The sequence below is a fragment of the Gnatocerus cornutus genome, chromosome 7 (assembly GCF_029298725.1).
Source record: "Gnatocerus cornutus isolate USDA-ARS CGAHR chromosome 7, icGnaCorn1.1, whole genome shotgun sequence".
NCBI classification, from domain to species: Eukaryota; Metazoa; Arthropoda; class Insecta; order Coleoptera; family Tenebrionidae; genus Gnatocerus; species Gnatocerus cornutus.
Window position 1 is genome coordinate 4,464,809 of NC_142239.1, and position 19,376 is coordinate 4,484,184.

The 19,376-nt window shown below is 36.4% G+C and overlaps 1 protein-coding gene across 1 annotated transcript in view; it reads right to left on the reverse strand.

The window, feature by feature from the left end:
* LOC148170678 (uncharacterized) overlaps positions 1-15,512 on the reverse strand; it is a 52,475-nt gene extending 36,963 nt beyond the window's left edge. The window contains exon 1 of the mRNA XM_088042222.1: positions 15,508-15,512. Coding sequence (XP_087898348.1) covers positions 15,508-15,512 — 5 coding nt within the window. The remainder of the gene's footprint in view (positions 1-15,507) is intronic.
* Positions 15,513-19,376: the final 3,864 nt, after the last annotated feature.

Here is a 19,376-nt window from a genome sequence, read left to right on the forward strand (position 1 = left end):
TCGTGCTTTTCTTTGCGAATTTAAGCCAGAAAACAACAAAAATCGGCGAGAAATCGTCGTTTTGCATCGAAATATGCGGTTTTCTGTAAGAATTTTGATGAGTTCGTGCAGAATTCTGCTGTTTTCTTGCAATTCAGCCGTTGAATCTTGGTAAAAAGTCATGATTTTGTAGATTTCGTGCTCTTCTTGGCTAATTCAAGATAGAAAACAACGAAAATCAGCGAACAATCGTCGTTTTACATCGAAATATGCGGTTTTCTCTAAGAATTTTGATGATTTCGTGCAGAATTCTGCTGTTTTCTTGCAATTCAGCCGTTGAATCTTAGTAAAAAGTCATGATTTTGTAAATTTCGTGCTCTTCTTTGCGAATTCAAGCCAGAAAACAACGAAAATCGGCGAGAAATCGTCGTTTTGCATCGAAATATGCGGTTTTCTGTAAGAATTTTGATGAGTTCGTGCAGAATTCTGCTGTTTTCTTGCAATTCAGCCGTTGAATCTTGGTAAAAAGTCATGATTTTGTAGATTTCGTGCTCTTCTTGGCGAATTCAAGATAGAAAACAACGAAAATCAGCGAACAATCGTCGTTTTACATCGAAATATGCGGTTTTCTCTAAGAATTTTGATGATTTCGTGCAGAATTCTGCTGTTTTCTTGCAATTCAGCCGTTGAATCTTAGTAAAAAGTCATGATTTTGTAGATTTCGTGCTCTTCTTTGCGAATTCAAGCCAGAAAACAACGAAAATCGGCGAGAAATCGTCGTTTTGCATCGAAATATGCGGTTTTCTGTAAGAATTTTGATGAGTTCGTGCAGAATTCTGCTGTTTTCTTGCAATTCAGCCGTTGAATCTTGGTAAAAAGTCATGATTTTGTAGATTTCGTGCTCTTCTTGGCTAATTCAAGATAGAAAACAACGAAAATCAGCGAACAATCGTCGTTTTACATCGAAATATGCGGTTTTCTCTAAGAATTTTGATGATTTCGTGCAGAATTCTGCTGTTTTCTTGCAATTCAGCCGTTGAATCTTAGTAAAAAGTCATGATTTTGTAGACTTCGTGCTCTTCTTTGCGAATTCAAGCCAGAAAACAACGAAAATCGGCGAGAAATCGTCGTTTTGCATCGAAATATGCGGTTTTCTGTAAGAATTTTGATGATTTCGTGCAGAATTCTGCTGTTTTCTTGCAATTCAGCCGTTGAATCTTGGTAAAAAGTCATGATTTTGTAGATTTCGTGCTCTTCTTTGCGAATTCAAGCCAGAAAACCACGAAAATCGGCGAGAAATCGTCGTTTTGCATCGAAATATGCGGTTTTCTCTAAGAATTTTGATGATTTCGTGCAGAATTCTGCTGTTTTCTTGCAATTCAGCCGTTGAATCTTGGTATAAAGTCATGATTTTGTAGATTTCGTGCTCTTCTTTGCGAATTCAAGATAGAAAACAACCAAAATCAGCGAGAAATCGTCGTTTTGCATCGAAATATGCGGTTTTCTCTAAGAATTTTGATGATTTCGTGCAGAATTCTGCTGTTTTCTTGCAATTCAGCTGTTGAATCTTGGTAAAAAGTCATGATTTTGTAGATTACGTGCTCTTCTTTGCGAATTCATGCCAGAAAACAACGAAAATCGGCGAGAAGTCGTCGTTTTGCATCGAAATATGCGGTTTTCTGAAAGAATTTTGATGATTTCGTGCAGAATTCTGCTGTTTTCTTGCAATTCAAGCGTTGAATCTTGGTAAAAAGTCATGATTTTGTAGATTTCGTGCTCTTCTTTGCGAATTCAAGCCAGAAAACAACGAAAATCGGCGAGAAATCGTCGTTTTGCATCGAAATATGCGGTTTTCTGTAAGAATTTTGATGATTTCGTGCAGAATTCTGCTGTTTTCTTGCAATTCAGCCGTTGAATCTTGGTAAAAAGTCATGATTTTGTGGATTTCGTGCTCTTCTTTGCGAATTCAAGCCAGAAAACCACGAAAATCGGCGAGAAATCGTCGTTTTGTATCGAAATATGCGGTTTTCTCTAAGAATTTTGATGATTTCGTGCAGAATTCTGTTGTTTTCTTGCAATTCAGCCGTTGAATCTTGGTAAAAAGTCATGATTTTGTGGATTTTGTGCTCTTCTTTGCGAATTCAAGCCAGAAAACCACGAAAATCGGCGAGAAATCGTCGTTTTGTATCGAAATATGCGGTTTTCTCTAAGAATTTTGATGATTTCGTGCAGAATTCTGCTGTTTTCTTGCAATTCAGCCGTTGAATCTTGGTAAAAAGTCATGATTTTGTAGATTTCGTGCTCTTCTTGGCTAATTCAAGATAAAAAACAACGAAAATCAGCGAACAATCGTCGTTTTACATCGAAATATGCGGTTTTCTCTAAGAATTTTGATGATTTCGTGCAGAATTCTGCTGTTTTCTTGCAATTCAGCCGTTGAATCTTAGTAAAAAGTCATGATTTTGTAGATTTCGTGCTCTTCTTTGCGAATTCAAGCCAGAAAACAACGAAAATCGGCGAGAAATCGTCGTTTTGCATCGAAATATGCGGTTTTCTGTAAGAATTTTGATGATTTCGTGCAGAATTCTGCTGTTTTCTTGCAATTCAGCCGTTGAATCTTGGTAAAAAGTCATGATTTTGTAGATTTCGTGCTCTTCTTTGCGAATTCAAGCCAGAAAACCACGAAAATCGGCGAGAAATCGTCGTTTTGCATCGAAATATGCGGTTTTCTCTAAGAATTTTGATGATTTCGTGCAGAATTCTGCTGTTTTCTTGCAATTCAGCCGTTGAATCTTGGTAAAAAGTCATGATTTTGTAGATTTCGTGCTCTTCTTTGCGAATTCAAGATAGAAAACAACCAAAATCAGCGAGAAATCGTCGTTTTGCATCGAAATATGCGGTTTTCTCTAAGAATTTTGATGATTTCGTGCAGAATTCTGCTGTTTTCTTGCAATTCAGCTGTTGAATCTTGGTAAAAAGTCATGATTTTGTAGATTTCGTGCTCTTCTTTGCGAATTCATGCCAGAAAACAACGAAAATCGGCGAGAAGTCGTCGTTTTGCATCGAAATATGCGGTTTTCTGAAAGAATTTTGATGATTTCGTGCAGAATTCTGCTGTTTTCTTGCAATTCAAGCGTTGAATCTTGGTTAAAAGTCATGATTTTGTAGATTTCGTGCTCTTCTTTGCAAATTCAAGCCAGAAAACAACGAAAATCGGCGAGAAATCGTCGTTTTGCATCGAAATATGCGGTTTTCTGTAAGAATTTTGATGATTTCGTGCAGAATTCTGCTGTTTTCTTGCAATTCAGCCGTTGAATCTTGGTAAAAAGTCATGATTTTGTGGATTTCGTGCTCTTCTTTGCGAATTCAAGCCAGAAAACCACAAAAATCGGCGAGAAATTGTCGTTTTGTATCGAAATATGCGGTTTTCTCTAAGAATTTTGATGATTTCGTGCAGAATTCTGCTGTTTTCTTGCAATTCAGCCGTTGAATCTTGGTAAAAAGTCATGATTTTGTGGATTTTGTGCTCTTCTTTGCGAATTCAAGCCAGAAAACCACGAAAATCGGCGAGAAATCGTCGTTTTGTATCGAAATATGCGGTTTTCTCTAAGAATTTTGATGATTTCGTGCAGAATTCTGCTCTTTTGTTGCAATTCAGCCGTTGAATCTTGGTAAAAAGTCATGATTTTGTAGATTTCGTGCTCTTCTTTGCGAATTCAAGCCAGAAAACAACGAAAATCGGCGAGAAATCGTCGTTTTGCATCGAAAAATGCGGTTTTCTGTAAGAATTTTGATGATTTCGTGCAGAATTCTGCTGCTTTCTTGCAATTCAGCCGTTGAATCTTGGTAAAAAGTCATGATTTTGTAGATTTCGTGCTCTTCTTTGCGAATTCAAGCCAGAAAACAACGAAAATCGGCGAGAAATCGTCGTTTTGCATTGAAAAATGCGGTTTTCTGTAAGAGTTTTGATGATTTCGTGCAGAATTCTGCTGTTTTCTTGCAATTCAGCCGTTGAATCTTGGTAAAAAGTCATGATTTTGTAGATTTCGTGCTCTCCTTTGCGAATTCAAGCCAGAAAACAACGAAAATCGGCGAGAAATCGTCGTTTTGCATCGAAATATGCGGTTTTCTGTAAGAATTTTGATGATTTCGTGCAGAATTCTGCTGTTTTCTTGCAATTCAAGCGTTGAATCTTGGTAAAAAGTCATGATTTTGTAGATTTCGTGCTTTTCTTTGCGAATTCAAGCCAGAAAACAACGAAAATCGGCGAGAAATCGTCGTTTTCCTTGGCGAATTCAAGATAGAAAACAACGAAAATCAGCGAACAATCGTCGTTTTACATCGAAATATGCGGTTTTCTCTAAGAATTTTGATGATTTCGTGCAGAATTCTGCTGTTTTCTTGCAATTCAGCCGCTGAATCTTAGTAAAAAGTCATGATTTTGTAGATTTCGTGCTCTTCTTTGCGAATTCAAGCCAGAAAACAACGAAAATCGGCGAGAAATCGTCGTTTTGCATCGAAATATGCGGTTTTCTGTAAGAATTTTGATGAGTTCGTGCAGAATTCTGCTGTTTTCTTGCAATTCAGCCGTTGAATCTTGGTAAAAAGTCATGATTTTGTAGATTTCGTGCTCTTCTTGGCTAATTCAAGATAGAAAACAACGAAAATCAGCGAACAATCGTCGTTTTACATCGAAATATGCGGTTTTCTCTAAGAATTTTGATGATTTCGTGCAGAATTCTGCTGTTTTCTTGCAATTCAGCCGTTGAATCTTAGTAAAAAGTCATGATTTTGTAGATTTCGTGCTCTTCTTTGCGAATTCAAGCCAGAAAACAACGAAAATCGGAGAGAAATCGTCGTTTTGCATCGAAATATGCGGTTTTCTGTAAGAATTTTGATGATTTCGTGCAGAATTCTGCTGTTTTCTTGCAATTCAGCCGTTGAATCTTGGTAAAAAGTCATGATTTTGTAGATTTCGTGCTCTTCTTTGCGAATTCAAGCCAGAAAACCACGAAAATCGGCGAGAAATCGTCGTTTTGCATCGAAATATGCGGTTTTCTCTAAGAATTTTGATGATTTCGTGCAGAATTCTGCTGTTTTCTTGTAATTCAGCCGTTGAATCTTGGTAAAAAGTCATGATTTTGTAGATTTCGTGCTCTTCTTTGCGAATTCAAGATAGAAAACAACCAAAATCAGCGAGAAATCGTCGTTTTGCATCGAAATATGCGGTTTTCTGTAAGAATTTTGATGATTTCGTGCAGAATTCTGCTGTTTTCTTGCAATTCAGCTGTTGAATCTTGGTAAAAAGTCATGATTTTGTAGATTTCGTGCTCATCTTTGCGAATTCATGCCAGAAAACAACGAAAATCGGCGAGAAGTCGTCGTTTAGCATCGAAATATGCGGTTTTCTGAAAGAATTTTGATGATTTCGTGCAGAATTCTGCTGTTTTCTTGCAATTCAAGCGTTGAATCTTGGTAAAAAGTCATGATTTTGTAGATTTCGTGCTCTTCTTTGCGAATTCAAGCCAGAAAACAACGAAAATCGGCGAGAAATCGTCGTTTTCCTTGGCGAATTCAAGATAGAAAACAACGAAAATCAGCGAACAATCGTCGTTTTACATCGAAATATGCGGTTTTCTCTAAAAATTTTGATGATTTCGTGCAGAATTCTGCTCTTTTCTTGCAATTCAGCTGTTGAATCTTGGTAAAAAGTCATAATTTTGTAGATTTCGTGCTCTTCTTTGCAAATTCAAGCCATAAAACAACGAAAATCGGCGAGAAATCGTCGTTTTGAATCGAAATATGCGGTTTTCTCTAAGAATTTTGATGATTTCGTGCAGAATTCTGCTGTTTTCTTGCAATTCAGCCGTTGAATCTTGGTAAAAAGTAATGATTTTGTAGATTTCGTGCTCTTCTTTGCGAATTCAAGATAGAAAACAACAAAAATCAGCGAGAAATCGTCGTTTTGCATCGAAATATGCGGTTTTCTCTAAGAATTTTGATGATTTCGTGCAGAATTCTGCTGTTTTCTTGCAATTCAGCTGTTGAATCTTGGTAAAAAGTCATGATTTTGTAGATTTCGTGCTCTTTTTTTCGAGTTCAAGCCAGAAAACAACGAAAATCGGCGAGAAATCGTCGTTTTGCATCGAAATATGCGGTTTTCTGTAAGAATTTCGATGAGTTCGTGCAGAATTCTGCTGTTTTCTTGCAATTCAGCCGTTGAATCTTGGTAAAAGTCATAATTTTGTAGATTTCGTGCTCTTCTTTGCGAATTCAAGCCAGAAAACAACGAAAATCGGCGAGAAATCGTCGTTTTGCATCGAAGTATGCGGTTTTCTGTAAGAATTTTGATGATTTCGTGCAGAATTCTGCTGTTTTCTTGCAATTCAGCCGTAGAATCTTGGTAAAAAGTGATGATTTTCTAGATTTCGTGCTCTTCTTTGCAAATTCAAGCCAGAAAACAACAAAAATCGGCGAGAAATTGTCGTTTTGTATCGAAATATGCGGTTTTCTCTAAGAATTTTGATGATTTCGTGCAGAATTCTGCTGTTTTCTTGCAATTCAAGCGTTGAATCTTGGTAAAAAGTCATGATTTTGTAGATTTCGTGCTTTTCTTTGCAAATTCAAGCCAGAAAACAACGAAAATCGGCGAGAAATCGTCGTTTTGCATCGAAATATGCGGTTTTCTGTAAGAATTTTGATGAGTTCGTGCAGAATTCTGCTGTTTTCTTGCAATTCAGCCGTTGAATCTTGGTAAAAAGTCATGATTTTGTAGATTTCGTGCTCTTCTTTGCGAATTCAAGCCAGAAAACTACGAAAATCGGCGAAAAATCGTCGTTTTGCATCGAAATATGCGGTTTACTCTAAGAATTTTGATGATTTCGTGCAGAATTCTGCTGTTTTCTTGCAATTCAGCCGTTGAATCTTGGTAAAAAGTCATGATTTTGTAGATTTTGTGCTCTTCTTTGCGAATTCAAGATAGAAAACAACGAAAATCAGCGAGAAATCGTCGTTTTGCATCGAAATATGCGGTTTTCTCTAAGAATTTTGATGATTTCGTGCAGAATTCTGCTGTTTTCTTGCAATTCAGCCGTTGAATCTTGGTAAAAAATCATGATTTTGTAGATTTCGTGCTCTTCTTTGCGAATTCATGCCAGAAAACAACGAAAATCGGCGAGAAATCGTCGTTTTGCATCGAAATATGCGGTTTTCTGTAAGAATTTTGATGATTTCGTGCAGAATTCTGCTGTTTTCTTGCAATTCAAGCGTTGAATCTTGGTAAAAAGTCATGATTTTGTAAATTTCGTGCTCTTCTTTGCGAATTCAAGCCAGAAAACAACGAAAATCGGCGAGAAATCGTCGTTTTGCATCGAAATATGCGGTTTTCTGTAAGAATTTTGATGATTTCGTGCAGAATTCTGCTGTTTTCTTGCAATTCAGCCGTTGAATCTTGGTAAAAAGTGATGATTTTGTAGATTTCGTGCTCTTCTTTGCAAATTCAAGCCAGAAAACAACGAAAATCGGCGAGAAATCGTCGTTTTGCATCGAAATATGCGGTTTTCTCTAAGAATTTTGATGATTTCGTGCAGAATTCTGCTGTTTTCTTGCAATTCAGCCGTTGAATCTTGGTAAAAAGTCATGATTTTGTAGATTTCGTGCTCTTCTTTGCGAATTCAAGATAGAAAACAACGAAAACCAGCGAGAAATCGTCGTTTTGCATCGAAATATGCGGTTTTCTCTAAGAATTTTGATGATTTCGTGCAGAATTCTGCTGTTATCTTGCAATTCAGCCGTTGAATCTTGGTAAAAAGTCATGATTTTGTAGATTTCGTGTTCTTCTTTGCGAATTCATCCCAGAAAACAACGAAAATCGGCGAGAAATCGTCGTTTTGCATCGAAATATGCGGTTTTCTGTAAGAATTTTGATGATTTCGTGCAGAATTCTGCTGTTTTCTTGCAATTCAGCAGTTGAATCTAGGTAAAAAGTCATGATTTTGTAGATTTCGTGTTCTTCTTGGCAAATTCAAGATAGAAAACAACGAAAATCGGCGAGAAATCGTTGTTTTGCATCGAAATATGCAGTTTTCTCTAAGAATTTTGATGATTTCGTGCAGAATTCTGCTGTTTTCTTGCAATTCAGCTGTTGATTCTTGGTAAAAAGTCATGATTTTGTAGATTTCGTGTTCTTCTTGGCGAATTCAAGATAGAAAACAACGAAAATCGGCGAGAAATCGTTGTTTTGCATCGAAATATGCAGATTTCTCTAAGAATTTTGATGATTTCGTGCAGAATTCTGCTGTTTTCTTGCAATTCAGCCGTTGAATCTTGGTAAAAAGTCATGATTTTGTAGACTTCGTGCTCTTCTTTGCGAATTCAAGCCAGAAAACAACGAAAATCGGCGAGAAATCGTCGTTTGGCATCGAAATATGCGGTTTTCTGTAAGAATTTTGATGATTTCGTGCAGAATTCTGCTGTTTTCTTGCAATTCAGCCGTTGAATCTAGGCAAAAAGTCATGATTTTGTAGATTTCGTGTTCTTCTTGACGAATTCAAGATAGAAAACAACGAAAATCGGCGAGAAATCGTTGTTTTGCATCGAAATATGCAGTTTTCTCTAAGAATTTTGATGATTTCGTGCAGAATTCTGCTGTTTTCTTGCAATTCAGCCGTTGAATCTTGGTAAAAAGTCATGATTTTGTAGATTTCGTGCTCTTCTTTGCGAATTCAAGCCAGAAATCAACGAAAATCGGCGAGAAATCGTCATTTTGCATCGAAATATGCGGTTTTCTGTAAGAACTTTGATGATTTCGTGCAGAATTCTGCTGTTTTCTGCAGAATTCTGCATTCAGCCGTAGAATTCTGCACGAAATCATCAAAATTCTTACAGAGAACCGCATATTTCGATGCAAAACGACGATTTCTCGCCGATTTTCGTTGTTTTCTGGCTTGAATTCGCAAAGAAGAGCACGAAATCTACAAAATCATGACTTTTTACCAAGATTCAACGGCTGAATTGCAAGAAAACAGCAGAATTCTGCACGAAATCATCAAAATTCTTACAGAAAGCCGCATTTTTCGATGCAAGACGACGAATTCTCGCCGATTTTCGTTGTTTTCTGGCTTGAATTCGCAAAGAAGAGCACGAAATCTACAAAATCATAACCTTTTACCAAGATTCAACGGCTGAATTGCAAGAAAACAGCAGAATTCTGCACGAAATCATCAAAATTTTTAGAGAAAACCGCATATTTCGATACAAAACGACGATTTCTCGCCGATTTTCGTGGTTTTCTGGCTTGAATTCGCAAAGAAGAGCACGAAATCCACAAAATCATGACTTTTTACCAAGATTCAACGGCTGAATTGCAAGAAAACAGCAGAATTCTGCACGAAATCATCAAAATTCTTACAGAAAACCGCATATTTCGATGCAAAACGACGATTTCTCGCCGATTTTCGTTGTTTTCTGGCTTGAATTCGCAAAGAATAGCACGAAATCTACAAAATCATGACTTTTTACCAAGATTCAACGGCTGAATTGCAAGAAAACAGCAGAATTCTGCACGAAATCATCAAAATTCTTACAGAAAACCGCATATTTCGATGCAAAACAACGATTTCTCGCCGATTTTTGTTGTTTTCTGGCTTGAATTCGCAAAGAAGAGCACGAAATCTACAAAATCATCACTTTTTACCAAGATTCTACGGCTGAATTGCAAGAAAACAGCAGAATTCTGCACGAAATTATCAAACTTCTTGCAGAAAACCGCATATTTCGATGCAAAACGACGATTTCTCGCCGATTTTCGTTGTTTTCTGGCTTGAATTCGCAAAGAAGAGCACGAAATCTACAAAATCATGACTTTTTACCAAGATTCAACGGCTGAATTGCAAGAAAACAGCAGAATCCTGCACGAAATCATCAAAATTCTTAGAGAAAACTGCATATTTCGATGCAAAACAACGATTTCTCGCCGATTTTCGATGTTTTCTATCTTGAATTCGCCAAGAAGAACACGAAATCTACAAAATCATGACTTTTTACCTAGATTCAACGGCTGAATTGCAAGAAAACAGCAGAGTTCTGCACGAAATCATCAAAATTCTTACAGATAACCGCATATTTCGATGCAAAACGACGATTTCTCGCCGATTTTCGTTGTTTTCTGGCTTGAATTCACAAAGAAGAGCACGAAATCTACAAAATCATGACTTTTTACCAAGATTCAACGGCTGAATTGCAAGAAAACAGCAGAATTCTGCTCGAAATCATCAAAATTCTTACAGAAAACCGCATATTTCGATGCAAAACGACGATTTCTCGCCGATTTTCGTTGTTTTCTGGCATGAATTCGCAAAGAAGAGCACGAAATCTACAAAATCATGACTTTTTACCAAGATTCAACGGCTGAATTGCAAGAAAACAGCAGAACTCTGCACGAAATCATCAAAATTCTTAGAGATAACCGCATATTTCGATGCAAAACGACGATTTCTCGCTGATTTTCGTTGTTTTCTATCTTGAATTCGCAAAGAAGAGCACGAAATCTACAAAATCATGACTTTTTACCAAGATTCAACGGCTGAATTGCAAGAAAACAGCAGAATTCTGCACGAAATCGTCAAAATTCTTAGAGAAAACCGCATATTTCGATGCAAAACGACGATTTATCGCCGATTTTCGTTGTTTTCTGGCTTGAATTTGCAAAGAAGAGCACGAAATCTACAAAATCATCACTTTTTACCAAGATTCAACGGCTGAATTGCAAGAAAACAGCAGAATTCTGCACGAAATCATCAAAATTCTTATAGAAAACCGCATATTTCGATGCAAAACGACGATTTCTCGCCGATTTTAGTTGTTTTCTGGCTTGAATTCGCAAAGAAGAGCACGAAATCTACAAAATCATGACTTTTTACCAAGATTCAACGGCTGAATTGCAAGAAAACAGCAGAATTCTGCACGAAATCATCAAAATTTTTAGAGAAAACCGCATATTTCGATACAAAACGACGATTTCTCGCCGATTTTCGTGGTTTCCTGGCTTGAATTCGCAAAGAAGAGCACGAAATCTACAAAATCATGACTTTTTACCAAGATTCAACGGCTGAATTGCAAGAAAACAGCAGAATTCTGCACGAAATCATCAAAATTCTTACAGAAAACCGCATATTTCGATGCAAAACGACGATTTCTCGCCGATTTTCGTTGTTTTTTTGGCTTGAATTCGCAAAGAAGAGCACGAAATCTACAAAATCATGACTTTTTACCAAGATTCAACGGCTGAATTGCAAGAAAACAGCAGAACTCTGCACGAAATCATCAAAATTCTTACAGAAAACCGCATTTTTCGATGCAAAACGACGATTTCTCGCCGATTTTCGTTGTTTTCTGGCATGAATTCGCAAAGAAGAGCACGGAATCTACAAAATCATGACTTTTTACCAAGATTCAACGGCCGAATTGCAAGAAAACAGCAGAATTCAGCACGAAATCATCAAAATTCTTACAGAAAACCGCATATTTCGATGCAAAACGACGATTTCTCGCCGATTTTCGTTGTTTTCTGGCATGAATGCGCAAAGAAGAGCACGAAATCTACAAAATTATGACTTTTTACCAAGATTCAACGGCTGAATTGCAAGAAAACAGCAGAATTCTGCACGAAATCATCAAAATTCTTAGAGAAAACTGGATATTTCGATGCAAAACGACGATTTCTCGCCGATTTTCGTTGTTTTCTGGCTTGAATTCGCAAAGAAGAGCACGAAATCTACAAAATCATGACTTTTTACCAACATTCATCGGCTGAATTGCAAGAAAACAGCAGAATTCTGCACGAAATCATCAAAATTCTTAGAGAAAACCGCATATTTCGATGCAAAACGACGATTTCTCGCCGATCTTCGTGGTTTTCTGGCTTGAATTCGCAAAGAAGAGCACGAAATCTACAAAATCATGACTTTTTACCAAGATTTAACGGCTGAATTGCAAGAAAACAGCAGAATTCTGCACGAAATCTTCAAAATTCTTACAGAAAACCGCATATTTCGATGCAAAACGACGATTTCTCGCCGATTTTCGTTGTTTTCTGGCTTGAATTCGCAAAGAAGAGCACGAAATCTACAAAATCATCACTTTTTCCCAAGATTCAACAGCTGAATTGCATGAAAACAGCAGAATTCTGCACGAAATCATCAAAATTCTTACAGAAAACCCCATATTTCGATGCCAAACGACGATTTCTCGCCGATTTTCGTTGTTTTCTGGCTTGAATTTGCAAAGAAGAGCACGAAATCTACAAAATCATGACTTTTTACCAAGATTCAACGGCTGAATTGCAAGAAAACAGCAGACTTCTGCACGAAATCATCAAAATTCTTACAGAAAACCGCATATTTCGATGCAAAACGACGATTTCTCGATGATTTTCGTTGTTTTCTGGCTTGAATTCGCAAAGAAGAGCACGAAATCTAAAAAATCATCACTTTTTACCAAGATTCAACAGCTGAGTTGCAAGAAAACAGCAGAATTCTGCACGAAATCATCAAAATTCTTACAGAAAACCGCATATTTCGATGCAAAACGACGATTTCTCGCCGATTTTCGTTGTTTTCTGGCTTGAATTCGCAAAGAAGAGCACGAAATCTACAAAATCATGACTTTTTACCAAGATTCAACGGCTGAATTGCAAGAAAACAGCAGAATTCTGCACGAAATCATCAAAATTCTTACAGAAAACCGCATTTTTCGATGCAAAACAATCAGCGAGAAATCGTTGTTTTGCCTCGAAATATGCGGTTTTCTGTAAGAATTTTGATGATTTCGTGCAGAATTCTGCTGTTTTCTTGCAATTCAGCCGTTGAATCTTGGTAAAAAGTCATGATTTTGTAGATTTCGTGCTCTTCTTTGCGAATTCAAGCCAGAAAACAACGAAAATCGGCGAGAAATCGTCGTTTTGCATCGAAATATGCGGTTTTCTGTAAGAATTTTGATGATTTCGTGCAGAATTCTGCTGTTTTCTTGCAATTCAGCTGTTGAATCTTGGTAAAAAGTGATGATTTTGTAGATTTCGTGCTTTTCTTTGCGAATTCAAGCCAGAAAACAACGAAAATCGGCGAGAAATCGTCGTTTTGCATCGAAATATGCGGTTTTCTGTAAGAATTTTGATGATTTCGTGCAGAAGTCTGCTGTTTTCTTGCAATTCAGCTGTTGAATCTTGGTAAAAAGTGATGATTTTGTAGATTTCGTGCTCTTCATTGCGAATTCAAGCCAGAAAACAACGAAAATCGGCGAGAAATCGTCGTTTTGCATCGAAATATGCGGTTTTCTGTAAGAATTTTGATGATTTCGTGCAGAATTCTGCTGTTTTCTTGCAATTCAGCCGATGAATGTTGGTAAAAAGTCATGATTTTGTAGATTTCGTGCTCTTCTTGGCTAATTCAAGATAGAAAACAACGAAAATCAGCGAACAATCGTCGTTTTACATCGAAATATGCGGTTTTCTGTAAGAATTTTGATGAGTTCGTGCAGAATTCTGCTGTTTTCTTGCAATTCAGCCGTTGAATCTTGGTAAAAAGTCATGATTTTGTAGATTTCGTGCTCTTCTTTGCGAATTCAAGATAAAAAACAACGAAAATCAGCGAGAAATCGTCGTTTTCCATCGAAATATGCGGTTTTCTGTAAAAATTTTGATGATTTCGTGCAGAATTCTGCTGTTTTCTTGCAATTCAGCCGTTGAATCTTGGTAAGAAGTCATGATTTTGTAGATTTCGTGCTTTTCTTGGCAAATTCAAGATAGAAAACAACGATAATCAGCGAGAAATCGTTGTTTTGCATCGAAATATGCAGTTTTCTCTAAGAATTTTGATGATTTCGTGCAGAATTCTGCTGTTTTCTTGCAATTCAGCCGTTGAATCTTGGTAAAAAATCATGATTTTGTAAATTTCGTCCTCTTATTTGCGAATTCAAGCCAGAAAACAACGAAAATCGGCGATAAATCGTTGTTTTGCATCGAAAAATGCGGTTTTCTGTGAGAATTTTGATGATTTCGTGCAGAATTCTGCTGTTTTCTTGCAATTCAGCCGTTGAATCTTGGTAAAAAGTGATGATTTTGTAGATTTCGTGCTCTTCTTTGCGAATTGAAGTCAGAAAACAACGAAAATCGGCGAGAAATCGTTGTTTTGCATCGAAATATGCGGTTTTCTGTAAGAATTTTGATGTTTTCGTGCAAAATTCTGCTGTTTTCTTGCAATTCAGCCGTTGTATCTTGGTAAAAAATCATGATTTTGTAAATTTCGTGCTTTTATTTGCGAATTCAAGCCAGAAAACAACGAAAATCGGCGATAAATCGTTGTTTTGCATCGAAAAATGCGGTTTTCTGTAAGAATTTTGATGATTTCGTGCAGAATTCTGCTGTTTTCTTGCAATTCAGCCGTTGAATCTTGGTTAAAAGTCATGATTTTGTAAATTTCGTGCTCTTCTTTGCAAATTCAAGCCAAAAAACAACGAAAATCGGCGAGAAATCGTCGTTTTGCATCGAAATATGCGGTTTTCTGTAAGAATTTTGATGATTTCGTGCAGAATTCTGCTGTTTTCTTGCAATTCAGCCGTTGACTCTTGGTAAGAAGTCATGATTTTGTAGATTTCGTGCTTTTCTTGGCAAATTCAAGATAGAAAACAACGATAATCAGCGAGAAATCGTTGTTTTGCATCGTAATATGCAGTTTTCTCTAAGAATTTTGATGATTTCGTGCAGAATTCTGCTGTTTTCTTGCAATTCAGCTGTTGAATCTTGGTAAAAAGTCATAATTTTGTAGATTTCGTGCTCTTCTTTGCGAATTCAAGCCAGAAAACAACGAAGATCGGCGAAAAATCGTCGTTTTGCATCGAAATATGCGGTTTTCTGTAAGAATTTTGATGATTTCGTGCAGAATTCTGCTGTTTTCTTGCAATTCAGCCGTTGAATCTTGGTAAAAAGTCATGATTTTGTAGATTTCGTGCTCTTCTTTGCGAATTCAAGATAGAAAACAACGAAAATCAGTGAGAAATCGTCGTTTTCCATCGAAATATGCAGTTTTCTCTAAGAATTTTTATGATTTCGTGCAGAATTCTGCTGTTTTCTTGCAATTCAGCCGTTGAATCTTGGTAAAAAGTCATAATTTTGTAGATTTCGTGCTCTTCTTTGCGAATTCAAGCCAGAAAACAACGAAAATCGGCGAGAAATCGTCGTTTTGCATCGAAATATGCGGTTTTCTGTAAGAATTTTGATGATTTCGTGCAGAATTCTGCTGTTTTCTTGCAATTCAATTTACTTTTACATAAATTGTCTCTTTATGGAATAACTGGCCAGTTATTGAATTGGATCAAAGCATTTTTGTCTAATCGAACTTTTGTTGTAAAAGTACACGATGCTCTATCTAAGGAACATGCAGTGGTTAGCGGTGTGCCCCAAGGCTCAGTTTTAGGTCCTATTTTATTCGTGCTTTACACGTCGGATCTTCTTCAACAGATAAAATGCAAACATACTGCATACGCAGATGACTTAAAGTTTTTTGGTGTCTCTTCTGATAGTAACTCCAACATTCAAGAATCTTTAGATATAGTTCAGAAGTGGTGTGAGATGTGGTTCTTACCGTTAAATTTAGAAAAATGCACTGTCATGTACTTAGGCAAAAACAATTTAAAATTTCCTTATGCCATCAGCAATTTTTTTATAAAAGAAGTTAGTTCTCAAAGAGATCTAGGTGTGATAGTTGACAACAAACTAAATTGGACTGAACAATGTAATACCTCAGCAAGAAAAGCGTTCTCGGTTTTATATGTTTTAAAAAATATATTTAGAAATCCCTCACTTGACTTATGCTCTAGACTTTACACAACTTACATTCGTCCACACATGGAGTTCGCAATAGCTGTATGGAGACCTCATTTAGTAAAAGACCGAAATATTCTCGAAAGGGTTCAGCATGCTGTTTCTAGATGGCCCAAGCAGCATAACTTATTGCCTTACAAAACCAGACTGCAACATCTTAATATTTCTGAACTTGCTGAAAGACAAAATAGAATGGATTTGATTCAAATGTTTAGGATTACCCATAATCTTTTTCCCGAAGATAAAACAAATTTTGTTACAATAAACACTGACACAAGACTTAGGGGTCATGAATTTAAAATAAAAAAAGAAAATTTTAAAACATCTGCAAGACAATATTTTCTAACAAATCGGAGTTTTGAGATTTGGAACAGCCTAAGTAATGATATCGTTTGTGCAGCTAACATTTCTCAGTTCAAAAGACGTCTGGATAATTATATGCATAATATCCAACAATAACAATTTTAATTATTATCACAACTCAAAAAAAAAAAAAGTGTTGATTGGTACTAGCTCTTAACTTTCCATATATTCTACATATTAATGTAATTAAATCGAACTCTGCATAAAGTGTGTTGTAAGATTGCAAAATAGGCTTGCCTCAGCAATCTAATCCAATTTTAATAATAATAATAATAATAATAATAATAATTCAGCCGTTGAATCTTGGTAAAAAATCATGATTTTGTAAATTTCGTGCTCTTATTTGCGAACTCAAGCCAGAAAACAACGAAAATCGGCGATAAATCGTTGTTTTGCATCGAAAAATGCGGTTTTCTGTAAGAATTCTGATGATTTCGTGCAGAATTCTGCTGTTTTCTTGCAATTCAGCCGTTGAATCTTGGTTAAAAGTCATGATTTTGTAGATTTCGTGCTCTTCTTTGCAAATTCAAGCCAAAAAACAACGAAAATCGGCGAGAAATCGTCGTTTTGCATCGAAATATGCGGTTTTCTGTAAGAATTTTGATGATTTCGTGCAGAATTCTGCTGTTTTCTTGCAATTCAGCCGTTGAATCTTGGTAAAAAGTCATGATTTTGTAGATTTCGTGCTCTTCTTTGCGAATTCAAGATAGAAAACAACGAAAATCAGTGAGAAATCGTCGTTTTCCATCGAAATATGCAGTTTTCTCTAAGAATTTTTATGATTTCGTGCAGAATTCTGCTGTTTTCTTGCAATTCAGCCGTTGAATCTTGGTAAAAAGTCATAATTTTGTAGATTTCGTGCTCTTCTTTGCGAATTCAAGCCAGAAAACAACGAAAATCGGCGAGAAATCGTGGTTTTGCATCGAAATATGCGGTTTTCTGTAAGAATTTTGATGATTTCGTGCAGAATTCTGCTGTTTTCTTGCAATTCAGCCGTTGAATCTTGGTAAAAAGTGATGATTTTGTAGATTTCGTGCTCTTCTTTGCGAATTGAAGCCAGAAAGCAACGAAAATCGGCGAGAAATCGTTGTTTTGCATCGAAATATGCCGTTTTCTGTAAGAATTTTGATGATTTCGTGCAGAATTCTGCTGTTTTCTTGCAATTCAGCCGTTGAATCTTGGTAAAAAATCATGATTTTGTAAATTTCGTGCTCTTATTTGCGAACTCAAGCCAGAAAACAACGAAAATCGGCGATAAATCGTTGTTTTGCATCGAAAAATGCGGTTTTCTGTAAGAATTCTGATGATTTCGTGCAGAATTCTGCTGTTTTCTTGCAATTCAGCCGTTGAATCTTGGTTAAAAGTCATGATTTTGTAGATTTCGTGCTCTTCTTTGCAAATTCAAGCCAAAAAACAACGAAAATCGGCGAGAAATCGTCGTTTTGCATCGAAATATGCGGTTTTCTGTAAGAATTTTGATGATTTCGTGCAGAATTCTGCTGTTTTCTTGCAATTCAGCCGTTGAATCTTGGTAAGAAGTCATGATTTTGTAGATTTCGTGCTTTTCTTGGCAAATTCAAGATAGAAAACAACGATAATCAGCGAGAAATCGTTGTTTTGCATCGTAATATGCAGTTTTCTCTAAGAATTTTGATGATTTCGTGCAGAATTCTGCTGTTTTCTTGCAATTCAGCTGTTGAATCTTGGTAAAAAGTCATAATTTTGTAGATTTCGTGCTCTTCTTTGCGAATTCAAGCCAGAAAACAACGAAGATCGGCGAAAAATCGTCGTTTTGCATCGAAATATGCGGTTTTCTGTAAGAATTTTGATGATTTCGTGCAGAATTCTGCTGTTTTCTTGCAATTCAGCCGTTGAATCTTGGTAAAAAGTCATGATTTTGTAGATTTCGTGCTCTTCTTTGCGAATTCAAGATAGAAAACAACGAAAATCAGTGAGAAATCGTCGTTTTCCATCGAAATATGCAGTTTTCTCTAAGAATTTTGATGATTTCGTGCAGAATTCTGCTGTTTTCTTGCAATTCAGCCGTTGAATCTTGGTAAAAAGTCATAATTTTGTAGATTTCGTGCTCTTCTTTGCGAATTCAAGCCAGAAAACAACGAAAATCGGCGAGAAATCGTCGTTTTGCATCGAAATATGCGGTTTTCTGTAAGAATTTTGATGATTTCGTGCAGAATTCTGCTGTTTTCTTGCAATTCAGCCGTTGAATCTTGGTAAAAAGTCATGATTTTGTAGATTTCGTGCTCTTCTTTGCGAATTCAAGATAGAAAACAACGAAAATCAGTGAGAAATCGTCGTTTTCCATCGAAATATGCAGTTTTCTCTAAGAATTTTTATGATTTCGTGCAGAATTCTGCTGTTTTCTTGCAATTCAGCCGTTGAATCTTGGTAAAAAGTCATAATTTTGTAGATTTCGTGCTCTTCTTTGCGAATTCAAGCCAGAAAACAACGAAAATCGGCGAGAAATCGTGGTTTTGCATCGAAATATGCGGTTTTCTGTAAGAATTTTGATGATTTCGTGCAGAATTCTGCTGTTTTCTTGCAATTCAGCCGTTGAATCTTGGTTAAAAGTCATGATTTTGTAGATTTCGTGCTCTTCTTTGCAAATTCAAGCCAAAAAACAACGAAAATCGGCGAGAAATCGTCGTTTTGCATCGAAATATGCGGTTTTCTGTAAGAATTTTGATGATTTCGTGCAGAATTCTGCTGTTTTCTTGCAATTCAGCCGATGAATGTTGGTAAAAAGTCATGATTTTGTAGATTTCGTGCTCTTCTTGGCTAATTCAAGATAGAAAACAACGAAAATCAGCGAACAATCGTCGTTTTACATCGAAATATGCGGTTTTCTGTAAGAATTTTGATGAGTTCGTGCAGAATTCTGCTGTTTTCTTGCAATTCAGCCGTTGAATCTTGGTAAAAAGTCATGATTTTGTAGATTTCGTGCTCTTCTTTGCGAATTCAAGATAAAAAACAACGAAAATCAGCGAGAAATCGTCGTTTTCCATCGAAATATGCGGTTTTCTGTAAAAATTTTGATGATTTCGTGCAGAATTCTGCTGTTTTCTTGCAATTCAGCCGTTGAATCTTGGTAAGAAGTCATGATTTTGTAGATTTCGTGCTTTTCTTGGCAAATTCAAGATAG